We start from the raw sequence: 22,058 nt of genomic DNA, 5'->3' as shown, positions 1-22,058 counted from the left end.
ATAAATATCAGAAAGAATTTATAAAAATTGCACTGGCAGTAGCCAAAAAGGCTATTGCAGTTACTTGGAAATCGGATACATATTTAAGTATAGATCGTTGGAAGAAAGAAATTTATGGCTGTATTCCACTTGAAAAAATTACTTATAATTTAAGAGATAAATATGAAACAGTTTTGAAAATTTGGCACCCTTATTTACAAAGGACAGGATTAAATATATAGGTGCTCCGAAGATGAAATAATTGGTTATTTGGGGAAAGAAATAAATATATATACTAAAGTTATTACGAACTCCATGGAGCATCTGGGGATCTTCCAATATCCAGGCACTCTCTCTTTTTTTTTTCTTTCTTTCTTCTTTTTTTTCTATAGGGATGTTAGGGGGGAGGGGTTAAGGGGAGGGGGGGAAGGGTAATATACATTTTTTATCATATTCTTTTATTCTGTAATTACTTGAAAATGCAATAAAAAAGTTTTTTAAAAAAGGGCAAGATACTTAATATTGATATTCAGCAGAGAGATCTTGGGATCCAAGTTCATGGTTTCTTGAAGGTGGCTGCACAGGTCGGTAAAGTAGTTAAGCAGGGTTATGAAATGCTTGTTTTTATTAGTCAAGGCATTGAGTTCAAAAGTCAAGAGGTTATATAAAACTCTGGTTAGGTCACATCTGGAGTATTACATGCATTTCTGGTTGCCCCACTATAGGAAGGATGTTGAGGCTTTGGAGAGGGTGCAGAAGAGGTTTACCCAGATACTGTCTGGTTTAAAGGGCATGCACTATCATGAAAGGTTAGATAAACTTGGGCTGTTTTCTCTGTAGCATTGAGATCTGAGGGGAGATCTGATAGTTTTAAAAGTTTGCAAGGCATTGGTAGAGTAGGCAGGGAGTATCTGTTTCCCAGGGTTGAAATATCTACCAGCGGGCACGCATTGAAGGTGAGAGGTGCAAGATTCAAGGAGATGTGAGGGGTAACCTCCCTGATGTGGTGATAAAGGCAAATACATTAAAGTCTTTTCAGAGACATTTGGATAGGCACATGGATGTAAGAAAGATGGAGGGATATCAACATTGCACACGTTGGATGGATTAGTATTTAAGTATCTTGATTTGCTTTTTAGCTGGTTCAGCACAACATTGTGGCCCAAATGGCCTGTTCCTGTGCTTTACTGTTCTATGTTAAAATCTGATTCAGTAATGAAGTAATCCCAGCCAGGTGTCCATATAGTTTGTGTCATGTCGGTAGGCTCATTGGTGTTAGTCATTCCTTCAGCCAGTGGTAGAGGTGGTCAACACTTTACATATCAAAATTCAAAGCCTGCCTGGTGTCTAAAGATACACTGTCTTCATAACTTGCCAAGAATAGATAGCGAATGAATCCTGGAGATACTGATTAATGCCTAGATCATTTATTCATGTGTTCTATGCTTAAAGAGATAACAATCGTAAGCAGTGGAGTACTACGAAATAAGACTATTTGTGTAATGTGTCCAAAGTTTCAACTTAGTAAGTTCGCCTCTAAAATTTCAACAACAAATATGTGCTGTTTATCACAAAAAGTGTATATGTCAAAATGAGCTTAATGTACATTTTCTTTTATTTAAACAGCCTTGCATCATCGGAGATTACTCAATTCCTTAAAGACTCAATCACTACTTGGGAAATACAAGCTGTCAGTGTGTCTCCAACAAAAGGCAAGGTTCTTCTGCATTATAAGAATGTTGAAATCAATAACTACATAATATTTTAAAGGGCACCAAAAGACCAGGCTTTGATCAAATATTATATTTTTTTTCACATGTGGAAGTTGTGAGAGTGGAGATGTGGGACAAACAGCACCAAACACAGAAAAAAAATTGCCTGCACTGTTTACTTTGACTGGAGTGTCATAATGTGCTCATCATTGACTAAAAATATTAACAAGACAGATATATTCCAAATAAGAGGAAATTTTCATAGGGAAGAAGGACACTACCATGGCTGGCAAGTGAAGTCAGAGCCAAAGTAAAAGCAAAAGAGAGGGCATAAAAGGAAGCCAAAGCTAGTGGGAAGTAAAGGATTGGGGAGCTTTTAAAAACATGCAGAAGGAAGCAAGGAAGGTCATTCGGAAGGAAAAGATGAATTATGAGAGGAAACTGGTGACTAATATCAAAGAAGATACTAAAAGCTTTTTTAAGTACTGTACAGTATATCAGAGTCAGAATCAGAATCAGGTTTATTATCACCGGCATGTGACGTGAAATTTGTTAACCTAACAACAGCAGTTCAATGGAATACATAATCTAGCACAGAGAGAGAGAAAAAAAAAATAATAATTAATAAAATAAAACATAATAAATAAATAAACAAATAAATCAATTAAGTATATTGAATAGCTTTTTAAAAATATACAAAAACAGAAACACTGTATATTAAAAAAAGTGAGGTAGTGTCCAAAGTTTCAATGTCCATTCAGGAATTGGATGGCAGAGGGGAAGAAGTTGTTCCTGAATCACTGAGTGTGTGCCTTCAGGCATCTGTATCTCTTACCTGTTGGTATCAGTGAGAAAAGAGCATGCTCCTGGATGCTGGAGGTCCTTAATAATGGATGTTGTCATTCTGAGACACCGCTCCCTAAAGATGTCCTGGGTACTTTGTAGGCTAGTGCCCAAGATGGAGCTGACTAGATTTACAAGCTTCTGCAGCTTCTATTCAGTCCTGTGCAGTAGCCACTCCATACCAGACAGTGATGCAGCCTGTCAGAATGCTCTCCATGGTACAAATATAGAAGTTTTTGAGTGTATTTGTTGACATGCCAAATCTCTTCAAACTCCTAATAAAGTGTAGCTGTTCTCCTGCCTTCTTTATAACTACATCGATATGTTGAGACCGGGTTAGATCCTCAGAGATCTTGACACCGAGGAACTTGAAGCTGCTCACTCTCTCCATTTCTGATCCCTCTATGAGGATTGGTATGTGCCCCTTTATCTTACCCTTCCTGAAGTCCACAATCAACTCTTTCATCTTACTGATATTGAGTGCCAGGTTGTTGCTGTGGCACCATTCCACTAGTTGACATGTCTCACTCTTGTACGCCCTCTCGTCACCACCCGAGATTCTGTTAACAAAGGTTGTATCGTCAGCAAATTTGTCGATGGTATTTGAGCTCTGCCTAGCCACACAGTCACGTGTATACAGAGAGTAGAGCAGTGGGCTAAGCACACATTCCTGAGTTGTGTCAGTGTTGATCATCAGCAAGGAGGATATTTTATCACCAATCCGCACAGACTGAGATCTTCTGGTTAGGAAGTCAAGGATCCAGTTACAGAGGGAGGTACAGAGGCCCAGGTTCTGCAACTTCCTGATCAGGATTGTGAGAATGATGGTATTAAATGCTGAGCTATAGTCGATGAACATCCTAACGTAGGTGTTTGTGTTGTCCAGGTGGTCTAAAGCCGTGTGGAGAGCCATTGAGATTGCATCTGCCATTGACCTATTGTGGCGATAGGCAAATTGCAATGGGTCCATTCCTTGCTGAGGAAGAAGTTCAGTTTAGTCATAACCAACCTCTCAAAACAATTCATCACTGTCAATGTGACTGCTACTGGGTGATAGTCATTAAGGCAGCCCACATTATTCTTCTTAGGCACTGGTATGATTGTTGCCTTTTTGAAGCAAGTGGGAACTTCTGCCCATAGCAGTGTGAGGTTGAAAATGTCCTTGAATACTCCCGCTAGTTGGTAGCACAGGTTTTCAGAGCCTTACCTGGTACTCCATTGGGACCTTCTGCCTTATGAGGGTTTACTCTCTTTAAAGACAGTCTAACATCATCCTCTGAAATGGAGATCACAGGGTCATCAGGCGCAGCAGGGATCTTCACAGCTATAGTTGTGTTCTCTCTTTCAAAGTGGGCATAAAGGGTAACAGAGAGTTGAGGGTAGATATAGGACCAATACAAAATGACACTGGGGATATCGTAATGAAAGATGCAGAGATGACAGAGGAACTGAATGCGTATTTTGCATCAGTCTTCACAGTGGAAGATGTCTGCAGTGTACTGGATATTTCAGAGTGTAAGGGAAGTGAAGATTGTGCAGTGAAAATTACGACTGAGAAGGTGCTCAGGAAGCTTAATGGTCTGAGGGTGGATAAAACTCCTGGACCTGATGGAATACACCTTGGGTTCAGAAGGAAGTAGCTGGAGATTGTGGAGGCATTAACGATGATCTTTCAAGAATCAATAGATTCTGGCATTGTACTGGATGACTGGAAAATTGCAGATGTTACTCTGCTATTTAAGAAGGGTGGGAGGCAGCAGAAAGGGAACTATAGACCTGTTAGCCTGACATCAGTGGTTGAGAAGTTGTTGGAATCGATTGTTAGGGATGAGATTATGGCGTACTTGGAGGCACATGACAAGTTGGGTCAAAGCCAACATGGTTTCCTGAAAGGAAAATCCTGCCTGACAAACCAGCAAACCTGACAAACTGACAAAGCAGAGTAAAGAAAGGAGATGCAGTAGACATGGTGTACTTGGATTTTCAGAAGGCTTTGACAAGGTGCCACACATGAGGCTGTTTAGCAAGATAAGAGCCCATGGAATTACAGGGAAGTTGGAAGTGTGGGCGGAGCTTTGGCTAGTCGGCAGGAAACAGAGTGGGAATAAAGTGATCCTATTTTGGCTGGCTGCCGGTTACCAGTGGAGTTCCACAGGGGTCAGTGTTGGGACCGTTGCTTTTTACAAAATATGTCAATGATTTGAATTATGATATTCATGGATTATTGGCTAAATTTGCCGATGATACAAAGATAGGTGAAAGAGTGGGTAGTGTTGAGGAAACAGAGAGCCTTCAGAGAGACTTATATAGTTTAGAGGAATAGGCAAAGAAGTGTCAAATGAAATAAAATGTTGGAAAGCGTATGGTCATTCACTTTGGTGGAAGAAATATACAGGCAAAATATTATTTAGATGGGGAGAGAATTCAAAGTGCAGAGATGCAAAGGGACTTGGAAGTCCTTGTGCAAGATATCCTAAAGGTTAACCTCCATGTTGAGTCAGTTGTGAAGAAGAAGAATGCAATGTTGACATTTATTTCTAGAGGTACAGAATATAAGAGCAGGGATGTGATATTGAGACTCTATAAGGCACTCGTGAGACCACATTTCGAGTATAATTTGCAGTTTTGGACTTCTTAGTTTAGAAAGAATATACTGACATTGGAGTGGGTTCAGAGAAGATTCACAAGAATGATTCCAGGAATGAAAGAGTTACCGTATGAGGAACGTCTGGCAGCTCTTGGGCTGTAGTCCCTGGAGTTCAGGAGAATGAGGAGGGATCTCATAGAAACATTCTGAATGTTAAAAGGCCTGAACAGATTAGATATGGCAAAGTTATTTCCCATGGTAGGGGATTCTAGGAAAAGAGGTCACTACTTCAGGATTGCAGGACATCCTTTTAGAACTGAGATGAGGTAGTAAATCTGTGGAATTTGTTGCCATGAGTGGCTGTGGAGGCCGTCATTGGGTGTATTTAAGGCAGAGATAGATAGGTTCTTGATTAGCAAGGGCATCAAAGGGTATGAGGATGAATGGAAGAATTGGATCAGCCCATGATTGAATGGTGGAGGAGACTCGATGGGCTGAATGGCCTACTTCTGCTCCTATATCTTCTGGTCTTATGGCCATTGGAGATCGTAGGATATAAAAGATGCAGGTTCTATTTATGAGGCTGAAATCTAGAATAGAAATGTAAAAAACTGCTAATGCATAACTGGCCAGGCAGCATCTATCAACAGAGAAAAAAGTCATTTCCACAGAACAGGGAAAGGTTAGAGATGCAATAAATTTTAAAATGCACAGTAAATGGAAAGTGGGGACAACAATAGAATGTAGTGAATACAGGAGATGTGAAGTAATGGGCATAATGACTCAGGAAAAAGGGAATGATGAATAATTGTACTGGGGTTTGGGCCTTTTTTCATTTTTCAATCTTTTTTATTGATTTCCAAATAAAGAATATACAAATCGGAAGAGAAGTTTAATAAGTAGATAATATAAAAGACATATAAACAACAATAGTAAAAACAAAAAGTATATAATATCAAAATCAAATAAGTAAAATATTATGCTGTTATATATACAATGGTCAAAAAAACTACAACACCTCATAATAATCATAAAAAAAGATTGGAAATTTTATTGATAAGGAGAAAAAACCCCACTAACTAAACTGAAACAAAAAAAAAGAAAGAGAAAAAAAGGAAAGAAAAAGAAAGATTGAGCAGTCCAACTGAGGATAAAATTAGAAAAAAAAGAGAGAGAAAAAAAACACATCCTTCCAGTCATCTCCGAACCTTCATGGATAAGGATTTTCCCCAAAGAGAATAAAGAAAAATAAATAACTAAAAATAAATTAAATCATGTGAAAATATTGAATAAAGGGTCACCAGACTTGTTCAAAATTAAAGGATGTATCAAATGTCCGGCTTCTAATTTTCTTCAAGCTTAGACATGACATGATAGAGGAGAGCCAATAGAAAACAGTAGGCAGGTTAGATTCTTTCCAATGTAGCAAAATAGCTCTCCTAGCCAGTAAAGTTGAAAAAGCTATCACATGTTGGGCAGAAGCAGACACTTTGCTTGCTTCCTCTGGAGTAATCCCAAAAATTGCTGTAAGTGGATTAGGTTGAACATCCATATCTATAACTTTAGATAATATTCCAAACACATCCCTCCAAAAATTATTTAAACTTACACATGATCAAAACATATGAGTTCGAGTAGCCATTTTGACATTAAATTTGTCACAAATAGGGCTTATATTCGGAAAAATATGCGCCAATTTATCTTTGGACATATGGGCCCTATGTACTATCTTAAACTGAATAAAGATATGGCGTGCGCTGATAGATGAATTATTGACTAAATAATAAATTTTACTCCATTGATTATCTGAAAGTAAATGTTGGATGTTCTACTTCCCAGGTACGTTGAACCCTATTTTCAGAAGGCATTTGAATTTTCAGAAGGCATTTGATAAGGTCCCACATAGAAGATTGGTGGGTAAAATCAAAGCTCAGGGCATCGGGGGGAAGGCATTGACATGGATAGAAAACTGGTTGGCAGATAGAAAGCAAAGGGTAGCGGTGAATGGGTGTTTCTCGGAATGGCAGGTGGTGACTAGTGGGGTGCCACAGGGATCGGTATTGGGACCACAGCTGTTTACCATTTATGTTAACGATTTGGATGAAGGCATAGAAAATAACATCAGCAAATTTGCTGATGATACTAAGCTGGGTGGCAGTGTGACATGTGATGAGGATGTTAGGAGAATTCAGGGTGACTTGGATAAGCTGGGTGAGTGGGCAGATACTTGGCAGATGGCGTTTAATGTGAATAAGTGTGAGGTTATTCACTTTGGGAGTAAGAACAGGAAGGCAGATTATTATCTGAATGGTGTAGAGTTGGGTAAGGGAGAAATACAAAGAGATCTCGGAGTCCTTGTTCATCAGTCATTGAAGGTGAATGAGCAAGTGCAGCAGGCAGTGAAGAAGGCTAATGGAATGTTGGCCTTTATCACAAAGGGAATTGAGTACAAGAGCAAGGAAATCCTCTTGCATTTGTACAGAGCCCTGGTGAGACCACACCTGGAGTATTGTGTACAGTTTTGGTCTCCAGGGTTAAGGAAGGACATCCTGGCTGTAGAGGAAGTGCAGCATAGATTCACGAGGTTAATTCCTGGGATGTCTGGACTGTCTTACACAGAGAGGTTAGAGAGACTGGGCTTGTACATGCTGAAATTAAGGAGATTGAGAGGGGATCTGATTGAATCATATAAGATTATTAAGGGATTGGACAAGATAGAGGCAGGAAATATGTTCCAGATGCTGGGAGAGTCCAGTACCAGAGGGCATGGTTTGAGAATAAGGGATAGGTCATTTAGGACAGAGTTAAGGAAAAATTTCTTCTCCCAGAGAGTTGTGGGGGTCTGGAATGCACTGCCTCGGAAGGTAGTGGAGGCCAATTCTCTGGATGCTTTCAAGAAGGAGCTAGATAGGTATCTTATGGATAGGGGAATCAAGGGATATGGGGACAAGGCAGGAACCGGGTATTGATAGTAATTGATCAGCCATGATCTCAAAATGGCAGTGCAGGCTCAAAGGGCCGAATGGTCTACTTCTGCACCTATTGTCTATTGTCTATTGTCTATCATTAGGCGACATGCGAGCATTCATTAACTGTTTATAAATGATAGCTATTAATCATTTTTGAAAAGGTTTAAACTGAAAAATAACATAAGCCAAATTTGAAGAGCAGACCAAGGGGTAATTCGGTAAAAAATCACGTAAAAAATTCCTAACCTGTAAATTCCTGAAAAAATGTGTATTAGAGATATCATATTTATCCATTAACTGTGAAAAAGACATTAAACAGTCTTGTAAAAACAAATCTAAAAAAGTTTTTATTCCCTTAATTTTCCATGTTAAAAAAGCCTTATCCAAAGTTGATGGTTTAAAAAAGAAATTAGAATAAATATTACTAGAAAGTAAAAAATCATTTAATTCAAAAAATCTATGAAATTGAAACCAAATTTTTTAAGCATGTTTAACAATACTGTTAAGAGCTTGACTACCTATTCTGGAGATCAAAAACGGAAGAGGAGCTCCTAATAAAGAAGCTAACAAAAACCCCATTACTGAATTTTCCTCCAACTGTAACCATGAAGGGCAATCTTGGTCTATATCATAAATCCAAAAAGTAATATAACAAATATTAATTGCCCAATAATAAAATCTAAAGTTTGGTAAAGCCAGTCCTCCATCTTTTTTTGATTTTTGCAATAAAAGTTTATTCACTCTAGACCTTTTATTATTCCAGACATAAGATACAATCAGAGAATCTATTTTATGAAAAACGGTTTTTAGAACAAAAGAGGGAACTGCTTGAAATATATATAAAAATTTTGGTAGAATAACCATTTTTATAGCATTTATTTGACCTATCAATGACATTGACATAGGTGACCATTTAGAAAGCGCCTGTTGAGTATATTCAACTAAAGGGAAGAAATTATACCTATATAGGTCTTTAAAAATTTTTGTAATTTTGATACCAAGGTAAGTAAAATGGTTTTTGGCAATATTAAAAGGTAATTGATCATAATAATCCGAATAATTATTAATAGGAAAAATTCACTTTTATGTAAATTAAGTTTATATCCAGAAAAAGTACCAAATTCCATAAATATAGATAACATAGAAGGAATAGATTTCTTAGGATTTGAAATGTAAGCTAATAAATCATCCGCGTTCATTTCCCAGGCCCTGTCCATTTGAAGCCATGTCTTAGTTATTCCCACAACATCGTACTTGCCAATTTCCAACTGAGCCTCAAGTTCATCTACTTTATTCCTTATACTTCTTGCATTCATATATAATACTTTTAATTCGGTACTCCCCTCTCCTTTCATATCAATTCCTATTTCACTTGGCCATACTGTATGATCTCTTCTTGAGCTTTCTACTCCATTGATTCTGTTGTCCTTTTTAATTTTTCTTATTTTCACTTTCCCTTTAACTCCATCCTTATATTTCCAGTTCATCCCCTCCCCCCCCACTACTTAGCTTAAACACATCCGTGTTGCAGTGGCAAACCTGCCAGAATGCTGGTCCCCTGCCTATTAAGGTGCAACCCGTCCCTTTTGTACAATTCATCCCTACCCCAAAGCAGATCCCAGTGGTCCAAGAATGTAAATCCTTGCTTCCTGCACCAGTTCCTCAGCCACACATTCAGATCCATTATCTCCCTGTTCCTGCCCTCTCCAGCACAAGGAACTGGAAGCAAACCAGAGATAACCACCTGAAAGTCCTGCTTTTCAGCCTTCTTCCGAGTTCTCTGAAGTCACGCTGCAGAATGTCCTTCCTCTTCTTCCCGATGTCATTTGTGCCGACATGCACTACCACTTCCGGCTGTTCACCTTCACCGTTGAGGATTCCCTGCAATCGATCTGTGATATCCTGGATCCTAGCACCAGGGAGGCAACACACTATCCTTAAATCTCGCCTGTTGCTGCAGAAACCCCTTTCCGTACCTCTTACTATGGAGTCCCCTACTACTATGGCTCTTCCTGATGTCTGACTCCTCAGCTCTGCTTCTGCACCAATTTTCAGCTCGCAGACCTGTCCGCCTCTCAGACTGGCAGTATCTTCTGTCTGACAGCTTCCAAGAAGGTGAATCTGTTTACGAGAGGTACATCCCCTGGGGTCTCCTGTACTTCAAGCATCCTTTCCTTCCTCATCGTCGCCCCCTTTCTCTCTTCCGGTATCCTCGGTGTAACGACCTCACTGTAGGTCCTGTCCAGAAAACCCTCGTTTTCACGGATAAACCTGAGGTCATCCAGTTCTTTCTTCAGTGCTGCAACATGCTCCTTCAGAAGCTGAATCTGGACACACTTTCCACAGCTGTAGCAGCCGGGGGCACCATCAGTGTTCCTGACCTCCCACATCATGCACATAGCACACTGAATCAGCTTAGCGATCATGTCTTCACCCTCTGCAATTGTGCCTGGCGTAGTCTCCTCGCCGAAGACTCTCAAGCCAAAGACCAGCACTTTTCACACCAGGCACTTCCCTCGACCAGGCCGCTTCCCGAGAGCTACACACACCAGAGCTACCTTTTGCTCGCATAATAAACCAGTAACAATTAAATATCTTCCAATCGAATCAGTAGTAATATTAAGGTGTACAAAAGTGATTTTGGGACTAAGAAATATAGGAACGCCTCTTGTTTTACTATCCAACAGCGAGTGAAATAAAGGCCCTTTCCAGAAGCAGAAAAGCCTGTCCTCATCCTGTTTTCGTATATGATTTTCTTGCGCAAAAATAATATCAGCATTAAGTGTTTTTAATTTCTTAAAAATCCTTTTACGCTTAATGGCATGATTGACACCGTTCCAATTCCAAGATATTATATTGATTTTATTAACATCCATGTTTAAAATTGAGTTTAATATTATATGAAGGAAGTGTTACGAAAGTACAGATTAAACCAAAAGGCGCGGGTACAACCAGAAGGAGTGACGCATTTACGAAAGAGAAATCCATCAAAAGAACTGCCCAATCAAGAAAAGAAACTACTCTAATAGACCCCTCCCCCTCCCCCACCCAATAGATAGAAATGAAGGAACCAATAGTCATGCTAACTAATAACCTTTGACCCTGTTCTCCATCTTGCAACTCCGTATAATTTTAAAAAAAGCAAAAATCCCAAGGAAAATAGCCATAATAAAAGGCACAAACAGAATTCAACTACTATAATGTTATGTCTAACATTAATAAAAACATAATCAACAATGGCCATCTTAGAATCAGCTAAAGTAGCTTAAACATATATTCAAAAGAAGGAATAAATCTGGGCAAATAATGTTACAAACAATATCCTTTCTCTCGAAAAAGAAAAGTAAATGAGTATATATATATATATATATATATATAACAGACCTGAAACTATAAGTATTGAAGCAAATAAAAGAAGTAAAAAGATTAATACACAACAGGTCCTACATGGACCACTAAAAATACAATACTATAAAGGTTCCCTACAAGACAATTATTTATGTACTAATTATTAATAAGATTAAAAAAATTAAATCGACCACGTCCCATACCAGAGAATGAAAAGGTATAACATGTACTTAACTCAAAAGCTCCATAAACAACTCATACAGCAGATACTTCAAAATTGCCTATTGAGTAATCAGAGTAACTTTAATATTTTATTCAGTAGGCTTAACTTTAAGGTGTTTAATATACTCCCATCCCTCCTGAGGAGAGTAGATTCTCAATGATTGAGATTTTTCAGGAAAAATTATCAGCTTTGCTGTAAAGTGAAGGGAGGGATTTAAATCTAATTTATACATTTCACTCATAACTTCTCGATATTTCTTCCTTTTGGCAAAGATCTCGGGTGGATAATCTTCGACTATACGAATTTGTGTTGAATTGAAGAATAATTTCCGTTTCTTTCTGGCTTCTCGAATAATAGCTTCTTTAGTCGTATAATAATGCAAAAATAGTACAACTGCTCAAGGACATAATTCGGCTGAACACCGAGAAAATTGAACTCTGTGAGCTCTGTCAATTAAGGGGCTAGTTTCGAGGGTCTCATTGAAAAGTGAGTACAGCATATCTGAAAAGAATTTTAACAGATCACCATCTTCAGTATTTTCAGGCAGTCCCAGAATACGCAGATTCCTCCAACAAATTCCTCCATTCTTTTCTTCATTTTAGATAGTTCCCGGGTAATTTCATTGATTTTCTTTTCCATTGAAGATATCTTCATTCCTTGATCTTTAATAGTTTGCTTGAATAGATCATGCTCACTCTCGATTCGGGTTGTAGTCTGCTGAAGTGTTTGAAGTTGAGAGTCCAAGTTTTTCAGAGAGTCTTGAATCGTAGAAATAGCTTTTTTGAGCTTCCCGTTTGAACCGGCCAGCTTATCAATTTTAATATTAAGCAATCCGAATTCCGACTTCATGTCTTGTATTGAAGAAAATATTCCCACTAGTGTAACAGGTTCCTCCGTTTCCTTGGTTTGCTCCGTTTGCTCCATTTCAGGGAACGTCTTGCCGCTTCTCAGTTCAATACCAGAACGACTTTTTTCAGCCATTGTAATTAAGTCGTAAATCATTCAGTAAAAATAATAAATCCTTCAGTAGAAGTAGTAAATCATCAAAACTAAAAGGGATCTGTTAGTGGGATATAAAATATATTAAAAGAGAGAGAGAGAGAGCTGCTAGGAATGCGACCTACTCCATGTGCTACAAGGTGGAGAATCCTGGGCCTTTTTTAATCAGGATTTCCTCACATTTGCAATTTATCAATGACAAAAGAAGAAAATAGTTCCTTGCCAGTAAGTTAATCCATTTATTTCTGTTAGGATATCAGATTGTGTCAAGGTATACTGTATATATATTAAAGCAGTGTTAATACAATGGTGCAATGGTGTTCCTATTCAACATGGAACAGTAGAGCACAGTACAGGCCCTTCAGCCCACGATGTTACGCCAACCTTTTAACCTACTCAGTAATCAATTTATCTCTTTCCTCCCATATAGCTCTCCATTTTTCTTCATTCATGTACCTATCTAAATTGTTTTAATGGATCTGCCAGTACCACCAGTTGTATTTTCCATGTACTTACCATTCTTCGCATAATGCCTAACTCTGGCATCCCTGTGACAATTTTTCCAATTATCTTAAAAGAATGCCCTCTTGCATTATCATTGTTGCCATGGTAAAAAGGCACCTGCTATCCATTCTAGCATCTTGGACACCTCTTTTGGTGGAACATTCCATCATCACATTGAAATTATATGGATGCTTTTATACATGTTATCAGTTTTATCCTATTTCTTCAGTCAGTCACAATCACCAGAAAAAAAGATGCAGAAAAGACAAGCGACTGTCAAGGAAGGTTTATGTGCTACTAAAAGAACACAAGGGTTATCTATTGTTTAAGCCAGATGCCAGAGAGAGAGGCAGAGAAAGAAACAGGAACATGTTCTTGGTAACAGCTGCCTAGCTAGGACATTGGTGAATTGTTGTGGAATATCATTGACAATCAGAGGAGGTCTGTATTGAAATCAGAAATATTCTAATTTTCAAGGTGTAAACTTGAATGGACTTGCTGCTGTGAGTCTTTTGAAAATTATTACTGATACATCAACTGAAAAAGTTCTTCCTCGGGGAAACTGTACATTATCATTAAAACTGATACTATTCATTCCAGGTGCAGTCTACCACTTGAATAGACACATAATATTGACCATAATTGGATAACGTCTGAATATTTATTAGCCCATGCCTTTGACCATTGTTACTGATCCTCAGCAACCTTCTTGAATGTTCCAGGGTTCCGATGTTTCAGACGTGATAGAGGCAGAGGGATGAAGGTTGGGGTGTGGCTTTGCTAGTTGGGGAAAATATTACAGCTGTGCTTTGGCAAGACAGATTAGAGGGCTTGTCTACTGAGGCCATATGGGTGGAGCTGAGAAACAGGAAAGGTATGACCACATTAATAGGGTTGTATTATAGACCATCCAATAGTCAGCAAGCAAATCTGCAGAGAGATAAGACAACTGCAGGAGACAGAAAGTTGTGATTATAGGGGACTTTAATTTTCCACGCATTGATTGGGACTCCCATACTATTAAAGGTCTAGATGGGTTAGAGTTTGTAAAATGTGTTCAGGAAAGTTTTCTAAATCAATATATAGATGTACAACTAGGGAGGATGAAATATTAGATCTCCTATTAGGAAATGATTTAGGGCTGGTGATGGAGAATTGGAGGATAGCTCATGTAGTTCCGAAGTTTAAAAAAGGCTCAAAAGTAAGCCGGGAAATTATAGACCAGTAAGTTTGACATCGGTAGTAGGTAAATTATTGGAAGGAATAAGAGATAGGATTTACAAGTATTTGGATATACAGGGACTTATTAGAAAAAGTCAGAATGCTTTGTGCATGGTAGGTCATGTTTAACCGATCTATTAGAGTTTTTTGAGGAAGTTACCGGGCAAGTGGATGAAGGGAAGGCAGTGGATGTTGTATACATGGACTTCAGTAAGGCCTTTGACAAGGTCCCGCATTGGAGGTTAGTTAAGAAGATTCAGCCACTAGTTATACATGGAGAGGTAGTAAATTGGATTAGACATTGGCTCAATGGAAGAAGCCAGAGAGTGGTAGTGGAGGATTGCTACTCTGAGTGGAGGCCTATGACTAGTGGTGTGCCACAGGGATCAGTGCTGGGTCCATTGTTATTTGTCATCTATATCAATGATCTGGATGATAATGTGGCAAATTGAATCAGCAAATTTGCTGATGATACAAAGATTGGAGGTGTAGTGGACAGTGAGGAAGGTTTTCAAAGCTTGCAGAGGGATTTGGACCAGATGGAGGAATGGGCTGAAAAATGGCAGATGGAGTTTAATGCGGACAAGTATGAGGTATTGCACTTTGGAAGGTCAAACCAAGGTAGAACATAGAAGGTAAATGGTAGGACACTGAGGAGTGCAGTAGGACAGAGGGATCTGGGAGTACAGATACATAATTCCCTAAAAGTGGCATCTCAAGTAGATAGGGTCATAAAGAGAGCTTTTAGTACATTGGCCTTTATAAATCAAAGTACTGAGTATAAGAGTTGGAATGTAATGGTGAGGTTGTATAAGACATTGGTGAGACCGAATTTGGAGTATTGTGTGCAGTTTTGGTCACCTAATTACAGGAAGGATATCAATAAGGTTGAAAGAGTGCAGAGAAGGTTTACAAGGATGTTGCCAGGACTTGAGAAACCGGTTACAGAGAAAGGTTGAATAGGTTAGGACTTTATTCCCTGGAGCATAGGAGAATGAGGGGTGATTTGATAGAGGTGTATAAAATTATGATGGGTATAGATAGACTGAAAGCAAGCAGGCTTTTTCCACTGAGGCTAGGGGAGAAAAAAAAACAGAGGTCATGGGTTAAGGGGGAAAAGTTTAAAGGGAACATTAGGGGGGCTTCTTCATGCAGAGAGTGGTGGAAGTGTAGAATAAGTTGCCAGATGAAATGGTGAATGCCGGCTCACTTTTGACATTTAAGAAAAACTTTGACAGGTACAAACGTATACGGATGAGAGGGGTTTGGAGGGATATGGCCCAGGTTCAGGTCAGTGGGACTAGGCAGAAAAATAGTTTGGCACAGTCAAGAAGGGCTAAAAGACCTGCTTCTGTGCTGTAATGTTCTATGTTTCTCTAATTCAAAGTAAAAACACACAAAATGTGAATGGTCATTTGTGTAATATGACACCTCTACAATTTCTTAATGTTTCTACCTCAAATCAGAGATAATTTGTATTATATTATGGCAGAGCAGTCAATTTAAATCTGTATCAATTGATGGTAATGCAAAAGTTATTCCTTCAAAGTATGAGGTTAACATGAAGGAAATTAAGTTTATTCCTGTTTTGGAAGTAATTTGGTTTCACTATGAAATATAGCAACAGATACTGTTAAGAGTGGTGCCTATTCTGAATATTAAAACTTCTTGTTGCAGGAGTATGCATTGCACAACCCTATGACCTGACTGTAATGAAAGACTTTTTCATCGACCTTCGACTTCCATACTCAGCTGTTCGCAATGAACAAGTGGAAATTCGAGCAGTCCTTTACAATTATCATACTTCAGAAATTCGAGTAAGTTTGGCAACGATATTCGACATCCTAAAGACTTTGGTCACAAGAAGATCATTATAAATCCTGCAATGAATGTAATAGAGTTGTGTAATGGGGTGTAGAATAGTTTAAGTGAATAGTGTTGCATTTATAACAATGGTCCAAGTTCAGAAGTATAACTGGATGAAGAGGAGTTACAGGAGAGGGATCAGAGATTAAATGTGAAGAGGCAAAAGATTTAAATTTTCTGGAAGGTCATACAAACAGACAAAATCATGTTGTCTTGTGTTCACCATTGGTGGGGTGGAGGGAACAATATATGTGCAAGAAAGCAAGCCTCAGTGATATGCATTTTTGAAGGTGTAGGGTGTGAAGAGGACAGATGATAGTCGGAAGGGCATGAAGGGATTTGAAGAAGACAAATTAAGTTGGAATCTCTGAGAAACGCAGGTCATGCTAAACTGTTGTATAACTTCAAATCAACTCTTCCATGCAACTCACAGTGGCCAATTCTAAAGATTCACAAGTCTTTGAGAGAAATAATTTCTTTCTACAATGCTAAAATAATGGATCTCTGATCCCAAGCTTGTGCCTTTTTCCAGCCAGTGGACACTGCATCCACCCTGGGAGGTAGCTCTAGAACCTTGTCTTATGTTCCACAGCCAGTTCTACAAACCTTTTCCTTTAAGACTACTTGCTGATCCCAGTCTAATGAATATCTATTAGAAAAATTTAATTGTTAGTCGCTTGAGATTACTGGATTGAAAATAGATCTTCTATCAACCATCTGTCATTAAACTATTATTTATGCTGCTATATTCACTTTTGTATATTATGTAGTATTGTTATATGTAATTACATACGGATTCTTCAAAATCTTAGGGCAACACAATATGCTTTACAGTCAATTTTGGATTGCTTGAAGATTAGTGCAGAGACATAGTAGTGTAGTGGCTAGCAAAATGCTATTATGGTGCCAGCAATCTGGATTCAAATCCACCCTGTTTGTAAGGAGTCTCTACATTCTCTCTGTGACTGCGTGGATTTCCTCTGGGTACACTGATTTCTGTCCACATTCGAAAGACGTATGGGTCAGTAGGGCTTCTGGTCATATGGGTCTGTTACTGTGCTGTATATCTAAACCTACTCATGATTGAAATGTAGAAAGCACAACACAAGTGCACACACAGCAAGATCCCACAGACAGCAATGTGGTGATGGGCGGGTAAATTGCTTTCATGATGTTGTCTCAAGCAAACATATTGGCTGCAGAACTGTCCTGTTTTCTTCAAATTAATTGCAAAGGAATCTCTTACCAAGGACACATGCCCTAACTTCCTTTAATGCCTTATCTGGAAAAAGCCTTTCACTACATAGTGATGTCATTATAGTACTGAGAGAAGTTTTTTGTTACATTTTCTGCTATTACATTTTCGGTACTTTTAAAATTCCAGGTTCGTGTAGAGTTTCCATACAATGAGAAGCTGTGCAGCAGTGCAACACAATCAAAACGATATTCTGTTAAACTCACTGTTCCTGAGCAATCATCCACTGTGGTGCCTTATGTTATAGTTCCTTTGACTGTGGGAGAAATAGTAATTGAAGTCAAGGCCTCAGTTATGAATGTCTTTGTGACTGACGGAGTAAAAAAGCTGCTCCGAGTAATGGTAAGTTCAAAATAATTAAACTTCCGACATCCAGCAACATAAGTGATTATGAAAGGTTCGTTTCACATCAGGTCAGATGTCTGAAATAGTATTGAACTGCTGATGCAAAGCTTTGGATTGCTCAGAATCTAAATTTGAAAGGTTCAAAAATTCGAACAAACTTGAACATTTGATAGTTTTCCTGGGAACATAGTTTGGGAGCGGTGATTGGGCAGAAGGATAATCCAGCAGTTGCTAAGTATTTTGTTGAATTCACTGTTAATGAATAAACAGTATTTCTAGTCTGTGATGATGAAGGAATGGTGATATATTTCAAAATGTGATGATAGGGAGCCTGCAGAAGAAGATGCACCTGTGTGGCTCCTTCTAGTGTCTTATACGCTAGTGTTGAATCATTTTGAAGGCAATACTGAAATCTATTATCAGTCAACTCTGAGCTCTCACATATATAAACTGAGGTGTATTACATGGAAAGTTGCATAGAGTGCAGAGTAAATAACTCTTACAGTAAATGAACACCTAGAAGAAACCAAACCTTTACATATTTACTGTATTCTTTCTTTCTGTAGCCAGAAGGAGTAAAGATTGAACTCCCAGCATATACTCAATTTTTGGAACCCAAAGGTAAGTGTCCACTATGTTGAAACCCCTCAAAATATGTATTTGTTGGTAACAACATATTCTATTTAAATTGTCCCTCAATTTTGCTTCACCAGAGTCTTATCAAACCAAATTTGACACTGGAGATAAAAATGATGTTAGGGCAAATGATCAGTAATTTAGTCAGAACAGAAAGAAAGAGAAACTATAACTATAACAAATCTTCAGTGGTAGCTGTGGAGAGAGAAATGGAATTGATTCTTATATTGGTACTATTTGGTGCAAATGAGGAAAAGATAAAGGAATCAGGATTAAAGATGCAGAGCAAGCCAAAGAGAGTTCATATAATAGAGCAAAAATTAATGGGAGGTTATAGGATTGAGAAACTTTTAAAACAAGCAGGAGGCAACTAAAAATATCATAAAGGAAAAGATGGAATAGGAAGGTAAGCTAGCCAATAATATTAAAGAGGATACCAAAAGTTTCTTCAAATACGTAGTCTAAAGATAAATGAGTGGAGATATTGGTAGTAATGGGGGACAAGGAAATGGCAGGCCAACTGAATACTGTAAGTATCTTGCATCAGTCTTCACTGTATGCCAGAGATTCCACAGTGTCAGGGGGCAGGAGTATGTGAAATTGCCAATACTAGGGAGAAGTTCCTTTGGAAACTGAAAGGTCTGAAGATAGATAAGTCACCTGGACTAGATGGTATACACCCAAGGGTTCTGAAAGAGGTGGATGAAGAGATTGTGAAGACATTAGCAACATCATCAGTGCAACTTCGAATGAAAAAGAAGGCCGTAGTCAGCGTGGTTTCCAAAAGGAAAAAAAATTGCATAACAAATCCATTGTAATTCTTTGAAGAAACAAAATGCAGGAAAAATCGGTGGATCTTGTGTACCAGTATATTTAGAAGGCCTTTGACAAGGTGCCACACATGAGGTTACTTAACAAGGTAAGGGTCCATAGTATTACAGGATGCACACTAGCATGGATAAGGGGAGCCTTTTCAGGTTGGCTACTGGTGACTAGTGATGCTCCACAGGAGTCTGTGCTGGGATTGCTTTTTTAAATGTTATACATCAATGACTTGGATAACAGAATTGATGGCTTTGTGCAAAGTTTGCAGATGACACAAAGGTAGGTGGAGGGGGCAGTTAGTTTTGATGAAGCAGAGAGCCTACCAAAGGACTTAAGATAGATTAAGAGAATAGGCAAAGAAGTGGCAGCAGAAATCGTATTAGGAAGTGTATTTTCATGCACTTTGGTCAAAGAATAATGGCAGACTATATTTAAATAGAGAGAAAATCTGAGATGCAAAGGGATTTGGGAGTCTTCATGCTAGATTCCCATAAGGATAATTTGTAGGTTGAGTCTGTGGTGAGATCTCACTGAAACCTAGTGAATGTTGAAAAGACTAGAAAGGGTGGATGTGGAGAGGAAGTTTCCTATGGTGAGGGCATCCAGAACTAGAGGGCACAACCTTAAAATTGATGGGTGATCCTTTAGAACAGAGGTAAGGAGGAATATTTTTATTCAGAGAGTTATAAATCTGTGGTTTGCTCTCCTTCAGACTGTGGAGGAGGCCAAGTCCGTGTGTACATTTAAAGCAGAGTTTGATCGTTTCCTGATCAGTCAGGGCATCAAAGAATGTAGTAAGAAGGCAGGTGTATGGAGTTGAGTGGGATCCAGGATCAGCCATGATGGAATGGTGGAGCAGACTCGATAGAGTGAACAGCCTACTTCTGCTCCTATGCCTCATGGTATTATAAAGGCAAGATTTAATGTTAAGGTTTTATAAAATCAAGGATGTAATGTTGAGGCTTTAAAAAACACTGGAGTACTGCAAGCAGTTTTTGGCCCCTTATCTAAAAAAAAGGTACACTGACCTTGCAGAGGTTTCAAAGCAGGTGTAAGAAAGTGATTCTGGGATTGAAAGGCTTGTCATACAAAACACATTTCATGGCTGTGGGGCTGTACCCACTGGAATTCAGAAGAATAAGGGGTGATCTTATTGAAGCCTATCGAATGTTGAAAGGGTTTGATAAAGTGGATGTGGAGAGGCTGTTCTTTATGATGGGGGAGTCTAAGACCCGGGGCACTGACTCAGAATAGAGGGTTGTCCTTTTAGAACTGAGTTGAGGAGGAAGCTCTTCAGCTAGAGGTGGTGGATCTGTGGAATTCGTTGCTGTGGAGGCCAAGTCATTGGGTATATTTACGGTTGAAGTTTATAGATTCTTGATTAGTCAGGGTGTGAAGAAAGATGGGAGAATGTAGCAGATTGGGGCTGAAAGGGAAATGTATCAGACATAATGAAATGGCAGAACAGATTCGATGGGCCAAATGGCTTAATTTTGCTCCGTTATCTTATGGCCTTGTAAAGATTGATGCAAAGTATTTAAGTTTATCTGCCATTTCATTGTCCTCCTTTACTGCCTCACCAGCATCATTTTCCAGTGGTCCAATATCAACTATCACCTCCCTTTTACTCCTTATATAACTAAACACTTTCAAATATCCTCTTTATATTATTGGCTAGTTTGCCCTTGTATTTCATCTTTTCCCTTCTTATCACTTTTTAGTTGTCTTTTGTTGGATTTTAAAAACTTCCGAATTATCCAACTTTCCACTCATTTTTGCTACATTATATGGCCTTTCCTTAGCTTTTATGCAGTTCTTAACTTCCCTTGCCAGCCAGAGTTGCCTACCCCTGCCATTTGAGAACTACTTCTGTGGGATATATCTATACTGTGCTTTGAACTATCCCAGAAACTTCAGCCACCTCTGTTCTGCCATCAACCCGCCAGTACCCTCCTCCAATCCACCTGGGCAAGCTCCTCTCTCGTGTCTTTGTAATTCCCTTTATTCCATCCCAATATCGATACATGTGACTTGTGCTTCTCCTTCTCAAATTGCAGTATGAATTCACTCATATTATGATTACTGCCTCCTAAGGGTTCCTTTAAACTCCTAAATAAAATGTGGAATATTACACAACACCCAATCTAAGATTGCCCTTCCCTGAGTATGCTCAAGCATAAGCTGCTCTAAGAAGCCACTTCAGAGTCATTCAATAAATTCCCTCTCTTGCGATCCAACACCAACCTGATTTTCCCAATCTTTTGCATATTGATTTCTCCTCATTACAATTGTGTCATTACCCTTATTACATGCCCTTTCCAGCTCACTTTGCAATTTCAACCCCACATTTTGGCTACTATTTGGAGGCTAATATATGATCCCCATAATGGTATTTTTCCTCTTGCAGTTTCTTCACCCACAAAGACTTGACATTCTCTGATCCTATGTCACCTATTTCTAAAGATGTAATTCCATCTCTTACCAACAGAGTCATACCACCATCTATGCTTTCCTGCCTGTCCTTTCGATACAAAGTACAACCTTTGATATGAAGCTCCCAGCTATCACTCTCTTTCAGCCATGACTCCGTGATGCCTACAACATCATGGTGACCAAGTTCTAATTGTGCAACGAGTTCATCCTCCTTATTCTGAATACTATATGAATTGAAATACAGCACCATAAGTCCTGCATTCTTCGCCCTTTTGAACTTTGCCTCTCTGCTACAACTTAACTCTTCACTCTG

At 38.8% G+C, this 22,058-nt stretch overlaps 1 protein-coding gene across 1 annotated transcript in view; it reads left to right on the top strand.

The window, feature by feature from the left end:
• The window catches only part of LOC140741526 (complement C3-like), a 313,216-nt gene that overhangs the window by 160,729 nt on the left and 130,429 nt on the right, over positions 1 to 22,058 (top strand). The window contains exons 19-22 of the mRNA XM_073071820.1: positions 1,606 to 1,691; positions 16,063 to 16,202; positions 17,636 to 17,848; positions 18,418 to 18,472. Coding sequence (XP_072927921.1) covers positions 1,606 to 1,691; positions 16,063 to 16,202; positions 17,636 to 17,848; positions 18,418 to 18,472 — 494 coding nt within the window. The remainder of the gene's footprint in view (positions 1 to 1,605; positions 1,692 to 16,062; positions 16,203 to 17,635; positions 17,849 to 18,417; positions 18,473 to 22,058) is intronic.

Source organism: Hemitrygon akajei, chromosome 18 (assembly GCF_048418815.1).
Source record: "Hemitrygon akajei chromosome 18, sHemAka1.3, whole genome shotgun sequence".
In the NCBI taxonomy this organism is placed as follows: domain Eukaryota; kingdom Metazoa; phylum Chordata; class Chondrichthyes; order Myliobatiformes; family Dasyatidae; genus Hemitrygon; species Hemitrygon akajei.
The sequence above is the reverse complement of the archived record's forward strand: the minus strand, read 5'-3'. Positions and strand labels throughout refer to the sequence as shown.